At 38.0% G+C, this 11,755-nt stretch overlaps 1 protein-coding gene across 1 annotated transcript; it reads right to left on the bottom strand.

Moving 5' to 3' along the window:
• Positions 1–3,827: 3,827 nt before the first annotated feature.
• prr15lb (proline rich 15 like b) lies at positions 3,828–4,178 on the bottom strand (the record flags this gene model as incomplete). The annotated part of the gene is made up of 1 exon (XM_080049406.1): positions 3,828–4,178. One exon carries the CDS (start codon positions 4,176–4,178, stop codon positions 3,828–3,830), a length of 351 nt encoding a protein of 116 aa, XP_079905532.1.
• Between the last annotated feature and the right edge of the window lie 7,577 nt (positions 4,179–11,755).

Below are 11,755 nucleotides of genomic sequence, written 5' to 3'. Positions count from 1 at the left end.
AAAGCATAAAATACAGTGGTACTAAATGTCTGACTTTAACTGACTGTAATTCATTGTGAATTGATTGTAGCCGTCTTAAATCTAGACATTGGGTCTAAATGCCTTTTAATAATGGGATTAAAAGAGCTTGTAACATGAATTGTGCCAATAAGTAATATGTGTGTCTGTGTGTCTGTGCGTGCGTGCGTGGGTGCGTGCGTGCGTGTGTCTGTTGAGAATGAGATTGTTGTTTCTTGTTCAATTGATGGAAGAATATAACTGTTATTTTTGATTTAAAATTAACTGTGGAATAATAAAGAATAAAAATTTAATTTGTAACCATTTGTCTGAGCGCATGTTTTGTCCAGCAGGTGTCAGTAGAAGGCTACAACAGAGAAAATCAATTTTTAAATGTAAAAGGTAAATATAGGCCACAGTAAACCAACTGATTATTGGATTATAATTGAATGGCTTGAGCATAAATGCAGTCTACACACATAAGAAAATACTGTAAAATGTCACCATAGCAACACTTATAAGACATGAGCTCCCCTAGAATAATGATTTGTGAAATTTGGGGAGGGAGGGTCTTTTATTGACAACTTGCTATTTTTGCCATGCATTTTTGTTTCCTTGTATCTTTCTATCATGCGTAAACGTTGTCCGTTGATGTATAATGCATGTGTTGTATGAAGGTTAGGTTTAGGGTTACTTCTCATTACTAATTTAAATTGATGTAGCTACAAGGAACTTTCAGTTGTTGTTGATTGTAGTGCCCCCTTTGTACCAAAACGGTAGTGTTTTAAAGACACCAGCGCCTACTGTCCTAAAGATCTTTGCTAGCGCGTGCCGGCTACGCGTACATTTGTTGAGAAAGCGAGTGAAAAAATAGACGGCAGGATGCATTGCCGTGTCATAATGTATCTATATGTGTATGTAATAATTTTTTTTTTTTTTTTTTGTAATGTAACTTTATTTAAACAGGGAGTATGTACAACAGAAACATTAATCTTGTTTAGAGCAAGGAGAGATGCATTGTACCAGGTTTTAGCAAACTGCTATTTTGCTATGACGGTCTCTGTCTGTCTGCACAAATACAAAATGGCTCTTTTCATTTTGTAGCATTTTATTAAAAAACAAAATTTTTTTTTTTTCACTTTAGCATTCCATCAAAAGATTATATAAACTTCTTATTATTTACCATATTTGAAAAGTCTCCACAATATTTCAGACACAGTCATCGGAATCAATTCTCTATTTGCTTTGGTCATAAAAATGTAATAAAAATGTGACTGTGCATTGGTTTGCACTGTACACACACACACACAAACACACACACACACAAACATATTTCTCCACGAGTATTGATTTTGTAAGACATAAAACAAACAAAAAATAAGATCGAAACTTTAACGTCCGTAATAATACAAATAAAAACTTACAAATTTACAATAATGTGGCAGTTTGCATGAGGTCATGCAGAACGTCTCTTCAAGCCACTGATCATTTCTGAGGATAAATAACAACAGTGTGAACACAGACAGTTAAAGGCCTACTTCACCGGTTGGAATATGAAGGTGTATTGAACTCGGAGATCCTATGAAGTATAAATGTGCAAATTTTTTTAAATCGGATCATCCTAGCCTGAGAAAAGGCAGAAAGAGTGTTTTATGGTCTCACTGTCTAACCCTACATTTCTCTTTCTGTGATGTTACAGAAAGAGAAATGTAGGGTTAGACAGTGAGACCATAAAACACTCTTTCTGCCTTTTCTCAAGCTAGGATGATCCGATTTAATTTTTTTTTGCACATTTATACTTCATAGGATCACCGACTTCAATACACCTTCATATTCCAACCGGTGAAGTAGGCCTTTAAAGACAAAATAAATGTATCCAGGGCATATACACATATACAGTTCAGATCCCCTGTCCATTCCAATGTACATAACTTTTCCTGGACACTTAGACAGAGACGAACGGTATTCTAGAGGTTTCAAATAGATTTTACAACATTACATGCAAAAGTGACATCGTTTGGACCTTACTCGACTTCAACGTGTTTTACTGCTTTGCCTGTGATATTAAAGGAATAATTCACACATACAGAACCGGCGTTCTATCATTATAAAATCGCTATTATAATATAATGAATGAGGTTTTTCTTCCCTCAGTCTTCCCTCAGTCTTCCCTTGGCCCAGCTCTCCTGTTAATCCTAACCCTACATTTTACCGTGTGTGACATCACACTAGTAAGAATGTAGGATTAGACAGTGAGGCCATAAAACACTCTTTCTGCCTTTTCTCAGGCTAGGATGAACCGATTTCTAAAATGTTTGCAAATTTAAACTAAATAGGATCTCGGAGTTCAATACACCTTCATATTTCCACCGGTGAAGTAGGTCTTTAAGACAATTAACGGAATATGGAAAAAAATTGAAGAAAAAACTTTGGACTGTCAGCCTGTTTTTTTGTTAATGCAATGTATTTTTTCTTAAAATAATATAAAAATATACAGTATATGCAATGTGGTTGAAAGCACCACTCCATTCATTGATAGTAGTTTTTACTTAAACGCATATTTTCATGAGTTTACAAAGATAATTTATAAAACCATTTTACCGTTGGGTGGCGTCTCAAGTTTAGGCCATGAATGAATCCACCATAACAATATGTTTTTGTGTTCATGTTGAATGGTTGAGTGTGTAATGGTCTTCTGCTGATAGCGCTTGTTTGTTTAGGTGTGAGTGAGTCTGATGGCTACGGTATCTACCTGGGTGTGGTGCCTAGTAACATAGTGTTTATCCAGCCATGTATTCTGCCTTTCAAAAGCCTTTCATATGCGAGACAATAACATAAGACACTTTTGTATAGATCCAGCACGTTTAGGGAAGCTTGGGAGCTACTTGTTATTCCTTCACTGTGTTCAGAAAGCCATACTAACTTCCTACTCATACTAAATTACTAATACTAATTTTGACGTCAATTTGAGTATGTGACGGTTGTGTGTATATGCGAGTTTGTGTAGGCGAGAAATGCCCGGATGAGTACTAACTTCCAGGAAGATTTTGTGTATGGATCAACAGGTTACTTTTCCTACTCAACCGACCCACAATGCATTGCGTCCTTCCAAACGGCATGGAAGTTTTTTCTTTATTGCTTCTGTATACTTCAGTGTGAACAGTCCGACGAACCTCGTATACACAATGGATGGTTAAGTAGACAGTATGTAGTATAAACATGTTGAGTATGTAGGAGGGAGGACGTTAGTAGTGCTTTTCGAACACAGTCCTTGTTTTTATGGTTCTTGATGTTGTGCTTCTTGGGACAGATTGAGTGAGTTGGGTGTAGACTAAGTTCTACGGAAGCCTTTAAGTGTCCATTTCAACTCTGGCTTTGCAAAATGCATACTGTATAAATACCTTTAAATCCCCCCAAAGATTGGGGTATTAGAGCGAGTACCATATTTTCTCCGGCCTTCGTTGCAGTGGTCGCAGGTTCAAATCCGACCCGTGGACCTTTACTGCAGGTCATCCCCCCTCCCTCTCTCTCTCTCTGTCTTCCTATTTCAACTCTGTGCTGTCTAATAAAACTTGAAAATGTCCAAAAAAAATCTTTAAAAAAGTAAAATAATAATCCAAAAATAATTCTCTATTTTACAGGGGCGTTAAAGGCCCCCAAATGAACTTCAAGGGCATGTTCAGATTTCCCAGAGACATTTTGCCCCGAGCCCCCCCCCCCCCACACGCCCACTGAGCCAATTCCCTTCCCTTTGGTGTGACACTTAACACATGACACATTTTTACAAAACAAAAAAAAATGCAGCACTTTTTGTGTAGTAGCTTTTGTTGCTATTTCTCAGTCTTTTTATGATTCTTCTCGCTTAGTTTTTGCTCTGAGAACAGACTTGGATTCTCGGTCAAAGACGCTCTGACTCTTTTCTTCTCCTTGAAGCGGCCGGAGTGGGAGACTTTGACATGGCGGCCCTTGGTGTTCGCGCTGGTGGATTTATCGACGATTTTCTCGAGCCGTGCGTTGAACTGGCTGTCAGTCTGGTTGGCTGGAGGGTTACTGCCCGCTGCGTGCTCTTTGTAAAGGCCCACCGTGTTGCTGCCGTGATCGGCCGGGATTTCGTAAAGCACTTTGGGTTCAGATTTCTTCTTGCGGGAGAAGGTCAGCTTCCACCAGCTCGCGTCAGCCATGGTGCCAATAGAAAAGACTGGAGGATGGATGGACCTATGGGGGAAAGACAACCGCATATTTAATACTGGGGCGCATATGGCATAAAACTCTGGGCCCAAAACTAAAAGGTGGAGTCAGAAATTCTGGAGAATTGTTGTTGTCAAAATCAGTGGATATCTCATAACGATCCGCTACCTGTTCGTACTGTGTGTGTGCTGAAAAAAATCCAGTGTTAAACCACAGCCTAGGCTCAGTTAATGGGAATATTGCTAGCTAAAGTGGACCCCCTTTATTTACATACCAGTTTACAGAGCCTAGGCTGGGATTAGCACTAAAGAAATTCACTGATTTTGACAAAAGGGGATTTTGACCACAATTACTCAAAAATTGCTGACTCCACCTTTAAAGTAGTTCAATTTCATGTTTAAATCTATTCATACAGCACATTTGAATACATCCATTGTTGACCAAAGTGTTCAACAGCTCAAAACACACACACACACACACACACACACACACACACACACACACACACACACGCACACACACACACACACACAATACAAGCAACAGCAGAAGAGACCAAGGCGTCAAAACTCAACTCAAACTGGTTTGAAGCTGAATAAAGGTGGAGTCACGCTTGTTGTCAAAATCACTTTTTGTCAAAATCGGTGAATGTCCCCTCACGATCTGCTACCTGTCCACTCTGTTTGTGCTTGTAAAAAATGGCCTAGGCTCTGTAAACTGGCAGGCTACAGACTTCCAATGTCTTTTTTCAACTGTTTGGGAAAAAGTCAAATTCTGAATTTGGAAAAATGAGTTCAAGCAATTTAAGAAAAACTTTAAAACACACAAAGGGACACAGTCTTTCCTGCTGTATAGTTCAAGGCAAGTTTATTTCTATAGCACAATTCAGACACAAGGCCATTCAAAGTGCTTTACAGGGGCATGAAATACATCAAGATTAAAATACATCAAGTATAGAATAGACATTAAAAAAGTGAATGAAAAATATCACACCTATCAGACTAATGCTTGGAGAAAGCAGACAGTCACTTTGTGTGTGTGGCGTGGTCTCATCAGTGAGTCAGAGACAGTGTAACCTAAGCCTCCCTGTCTCCCTGCTACAGCTGATAAATTAATGATCATCTGAACAGTGTCTTGTGTCCGTCCCATGTGATATGAAGGGCCCGGTGTATAAGGAAGCAAGCTGCTGTTTTAACGGTAAACTAGCAGTTAAGTTGTATAACAGTAAAACGAATGAGACTCAGCATTACAGAGAATCACTTGACCGTCTGGATTTATATGTTTTATATGTTTTTATGATTTCAAATGCACGCACACATAAGCAAATACACACACACACGCACACACACACACACACACACACACACACACACACACACACACACACACACACACACACACACACACATAAACTTACTAAACCCTAACCCTAGCCATAACCACTACTTGCCTTAACCTTACACTTATCCTAACCTTTACCTAGAACTAAGTCTTCCCTCACCTTAAAGCAAGTCTTCACCCTAAAATGTCTTTATTACGTTATGGGGACTTCCATTTTGTCCCTAAGAGGAATGTACGTCCCCACAATATCACTGTGTAACCAGAAAAATGTCCCCACAAGACACACACACACACACACACACACACACACTGTGTTATGACCCCTCAGCCACCTGGCAACCACAATGCTACAATAACTTCCTTATAAGATGAATATTATCTCGTTGGCCCCTTATGACTTTAGACTTTTTATCATTTCAAGTGCATCATAAACATGATTATGGTGCTGTATAAAACGTCACCACTAGACAATAGACATAAAAAAAAATTGATTAGATGCATAATGCTCTCGGTGTATGAGTGTGTGTGTGTGTAAATGGGTGAATGTGGTAAGAAATGTAAAGCGCTTTGGGGCTGAGAAAATCGGCTAAAAAGCGCTATATACTATAAGTCAAGTACATTTACCATGTTTTACCATATTTGCAAAACTACTATATCCAAGATCAAGCAGGACCTTTCACAAGATACTACATTCATTAACAATTATTAATTTCAGTTATTTTTCGAGCACAAATGCAAAGAATGTGAGAATTGCATCTTAACGTTAAAATTCATTCAACATTATTTTGAGCTTTGGGACTGTTTGTTTGTCAGACAAAACAAAACAATCGATGAAGTCACCTGAAGTTCAAAGATACTGTAATGAGATAACAGTTTTCAATTTTTTTTTTGTTTAATATGTGTGAAATGAATCCCCAAATTATTTAAAAGCTAAATTAATTCACATATCACCGTCCCTAGTTTGATAGTAGCTGCAGACTTTTGTTGCTTCTCTCTCCGACCATGTTCGCTGTCCAACAAAACACAAACAAAAAGCAAAACAAATATGACATTTATATGGAAAAGCGATAAAAAGTCACTCCCTTATTTTATCATCAACACCAATGTGAATAAATTAGATAGCTAATCATTAAACTGCCTTTAAATTAGTTCTGTCAGCCATTTGTTACGGCTATATTTAAATAACTATGGGGTCTGTTCAAAATACTACTACTACTACTACTACTACTACTACTAATAATAATAATAATAATAATAATAATAATAATAATAATAATAATAATAATAATAATAATAATAATAATAAACAATAATAATAATAATAATAATAATAATAAACAATAATAAATAAAAATACACCCTTTATTAAGATACATTTTGTGTATGTTTAAAAACTAGATAATTAAAAAAAAATACAAAAAATATAGATTGTTGTTAGGCCAATATATTTCACAAAATAGTTTTTTAAATATATTTAAAAAAAGAGAAGATATTCTTGTCTCTTGCATTTGAAACATCTGCAAATTAAAGTCGTAGTGTCTAAACCAAATGTAACTTATAAACCAAACTTTACGACTATTCAAAGCCGCTACGATTTCTGCTCTATGAGGCTTAACAGGAGACAAGGAAGCACAGATAAATCCTGCTTGTGTGTGTGTGTGTGTGTGTGTGTGTGTGTGTGTGTGTGTGTGTGTGTGTGTGTGTGTGTGTGTGTGTGTGTGTGTGTGTGTGTGTGCGTGTGTGTGTGTGTGTGTCTGTGTCTGTGTCTGTGTCTGTGTCTCTGTATGTCTGTGTGTGTGTGTGCCTGTGCGTGTGTGCGTGCGTGCGTGTGTGTGTGTGTGTGTGTGTGTGTGTGTGTGTGTGTGTGTGTGTGTCTGTGTCTCTGTATGTGTGTGTGTGTCTGTGTGTGTGTGTGTGTGTGTGTGTGTGTGTGTGTGTGTGTGTGTAGCACCTATGCAAATACCCCGCCAGTATCCTCACTATAGTCTTAGTCTTATCTGAGGCATGTGATGTTTGGCAAATTTTGGCACGTAGACGCAGTACAAAGGTTCAGTTAACTAGAATTTAGTGATTACAAATGAGACACTTCAGGTGAATAGGGTTTAACATTTTAAACTCATAGATATCATTATGAGACTTTGACAGTTGATTACTGACATTAAACCTGCAGTGTGTAGAATTTTGGGTTTTATTTCCTAGCAGATTTTGTAGAAAGTAATTCTAATATCCATAAGTACATTTAATTTAGTGCATAATAGCTGAAAAACTTTTTTAGAATTATTATTTTTTCCCTTAGAAAGGGTCTCATATATGTCCATATTTCTGCATATCTTGGACCAAGGCCTAGTGCCGCCATCTTGAAAGCGTCATAGTTGGAAGGTCATTAGGTGCATTGTTTAGAAATTGGAATTGTTCTTGTCCTTGAAGGCCACTGTAGCTTCTGTTATTATTCGAAAGGGTTGGGGTTACCCAGGGAGCGTTGCATTCTAGAACTTTGTAGAACTTTCTTGATGATGTCATATTACACACTGCACATTAAAACAGTGATTTGTTTGTATTGTAGGCCTATAAGTGTTTCAGAGATGTCTGAATAGATGTGCAAATGTGTCCATATCTAACTGAGCATGTGCGAATTTGCATCCCGTTAAAAAACAAAAATCTAGATGTCGGATAAAGCCGGCAAGTTACACACACACACACACACACACACACACACACACACACACATGGTAGAGACCAACGTTTTTACAGAACAGATTTTTGGATTCAGCCTTTTCATTATTATTATTATTATTATTATTATTATTATTATTATTATTATTATTATTATTATTATTATTATTAAAGATGGTTGTATATAGGAGCAATAGACAGACACTAAACAGACAAGTTTTAGTCAAATAAACACCTAAATCTACATTTTGGACCTTTCCATTTATACTAGTATGAAAGAAGAAATGTTATGGAAGCGAAATACCCCCAAAAACTAAAAATTTACCATTGCTTGAAAAAGAAAATTAGTTTTTGCCTGCAGTTTTTCGCCAAAATATCCTCATAGGGTTTGAATAGTAACTTCCAAATCATATTATAAGGACACATTTTCTTAGCTTGCTTCATTAGTGTTAAACCTAATGCTACCTATTGGCCCAGTGTTGGTTAATTACACTTATTTGTGACTCGTTTGTAGAGACACTCAGGTGACGGATAGAGTTTCTGTTTAGCGCCTGCAGCAGCCACCTCAGCACAACAAAACATTTACTTCAGTTCCAGTTACTTTTACCAGACTTTATCTAGGATCCTAGAAAATACATGCGTTGATTTTCGGCGGGGGTATTTGGCGGATATGTCCCTCTCAAAATTAAGGAGAGGAACATTTTTTACCCTAAAAAAAATATAAAAACAGCCCTATTCTCCCCAAGAGAGGTTGAAAATATCAGGTTAGGTGGTTGAAAAATGCATATATCCTTATAACCAATATATCATGTCCTGATCAGTTAACCTTTAGTTAACGCTAGTGCTGCGTCATAAGCAGTGAGACATTATTCCTAAAAAAAACATCCCAAAACACGTTTGATGTGTTTTGAATGTGCAGAAAGTTTTGAACAATCCAGGTGAATGAATGTTTGAAAGCAATAGAGAATGCCTGAAAGCCTTACTGCATTATATTCCATTATATTTGTGTCAGCGGGAACCCGAATGTTGTCTTTTACTTTACCAAAATAAAGACATTTCCACCATAAATGTATACAGAAAAGGCTCAAATTGGTGCATAGAAATTGACCAAATTGCATGAAATGAAGTATTTTGCGTGTGTGTGTGTGTGTGCGTGTATGTAGGCGTTTGCGTGTGTGTGTCCAAGTTGAAACAAAACCTACGGATTTGCAAGAAAAGTAAAAAAAATTGTTTTCTAGCTGAATTCTCAACAACATGCATGTGTGTTTATCTGTCACTAACACAAAAGACAAAAGGCAGGTTCCCGTACAACAAATATTAACAGTGGAAACTAGATTTACATAGTATAGTTGACTTTTCCCTAAGGACGTTTCAGTAGAACTAAGTACTTTAGAAGGACTTTCACACCGTGTTAAGTAAGAGTACAATATGCGAACACATATTTCCTTTTGAGTTTTGAGTTGGGCCATGTTTGACTTAGCTCTGACCTTTGAGACAAAAAAGTTCTGTTGACTTAAAGGAGGCCCTTCCATAGTTAAGTTTAATAAGTTACTATATTCTGTTATGTGTGTGTGTGTGTGTGTGTGTGTGTGTGTGTGTGTGCGTGTGTGTGTGTGTGTGTGTGTGTGTGTGTGTGTGTGTGTGTGTGTGTGTGTGTGTGTGTGTGTGTGTGTGTGTGCGTGTCGCTCTGCAAAGCCATCAAAAGATCATAAGGTAAGGAACACTGCGGCCACATTCGGAAATAACTAACCAAGTTAAAAAGTTATTTTCTAAAAGCCCCATGTTTAAGAGAGAGGGAGAGGGAGAGAGAGAGAGAGAAAGGGAGAGAGAGAGAAGGAGAGGGGAGGGAGGGAGAGAGAGAGAGAAAGAGAGAGAGGGAGAGAGAGAGACAGGGAGAGAGAGGTAGAGAGAACAAGACGGAGAGAGAGAGAGGGAGAGAGAGAGAAAGACAGAAGGAGAGAGAAAGACAGAGAAACAGACATAGAGAAAGAGAGAGAGGGAGAGAATGAGAGAGAGGGAGAAGGAGAGAGAGAGGAAGAGGTAGAAAGAGAGGTAGGGAGAGAGATAGAGGGAGAGAGAGAGGTAGAGAGGGAGACAGAGAGAAGGAGAGAGAAAGAGAGAGAGAGAGAGGGTGGAGAGAGAGAGACAGTTAAGTTAAGCGAGGGAGAGAGAGAGAGAGAGGAAGAGAGAAAAGAAGAGAAAGGTAGAGGGAGAGAGACATAGAGAGAGAGGTAGAGAAAGAGAGAGCGGTAGAGAGAGAGAGAGAGATGTGAGTCTCCAAGGGCACCTGAGCCGGAGCTATACAGTCATAATTGAGCCAAGGGTTCAGTAGACTCTCAGGTTTCGCCCCCTGTGCCAGCTTCACCACCAGTGACCCAGAACGCTACAGACAAGAGTTGAACGAGTTGATGGAGAGTTCTGCTGAGTTCTCTGTCGTTGTGATGCCTTGGAATTAATGTATTGAATATATGTTGTAATTTTTAATGTTGCATGTGTGTGTGTGCGTGCGTGCGTGCGTGCGTGCGTGCGTGCGTGCGTGCGTGCGTGTGTGTGTGCGTGTGTGTGTGTGTGTGTGTGTGTGTGTGTGTGTGTGTGCGTGCGTGCGTGTGTGTGTGTGTGTGTGTACTAATTTGAACATTTCTTTTTTGTACTTTTCTTTGTTTTGTTTTGTATTATCTTCGATATGCCTGATATAAATTGATTAAATTCAACGCATATGCTAAATTGCATGAATTTTTTGTGTTGATTACTCGTTTTAGTGTTTGTTCTGTAGAATGTAGAAGTCACAGAAAGGTGATGGCTGACTAATGATGATGCCTACCTTGAAACATCACGAGTTCTTTTAATGGGACTATTATGTCAACAGCTCTTGATAAGGGTCTAAGAATGATATTAAATTCATGACGATATTACTTTCTTGACATGAATTATAAGGAATTGTTTTATTATTCTCACTCATTACAAAGCCAAGCAATGACCTTAAGTGAAATAACCTTTAAATAGCTGTTACATATCTACAACATAACGCATATTATTTATTCGTGAGTAAATTTTTCCAGTTTTCAGCTCCTTTTTCATAATTTTTCCAACATCACAATCTAGGGCTGCAAACGTGGAGTATGTCTTTCAATGAATCAATAATAATAAGTGCCATCAACCGTCAGATAACAGTGTTCAAATGTCCCTAAAACACAATCTCCTGCAGCTCAAGATGACATTTTTACTTTTTTTTTAATCTTGTGTTGGCCGACAAAGTGTCCAGAACCTCAAACACTTTATATAATTCACTATAACTAAAATGGTAAATGGACTTGACTTATATGGCGCTTTTTAGCCGATTTTCTCAGCCCCAAAGCGCTTCACATTTCTTACCACATTCACCCATTCATACACACACTCATACACCGATGGCAGTAGTACTAACTTTAACATCTTACATTTGAAAACCTAAGAAAAGTTGCACATTTTATCGACAAATAGTTGCAGACTATGGAAAACAGCAAGGGGCAACCAGGGAAATAAGAGCCAGTCTTTCACACTACCTACCAAAGTCTAG

This window comes from Ammodytes marinus, assembly GCF_949987685.1.
Source record: "Ammodytes marinus genome assembly, chromosome: 20".
Lineage (NCBI taxonomy): Eukaryota > Metazoa > Chordata > Actinopteri > Uranoscopiformes > Ammodytidae > Ammodytes > Ammodytes marinus.
This window is presented reverse-complemented; position numbering and strand designations above follow the sequence as displayed.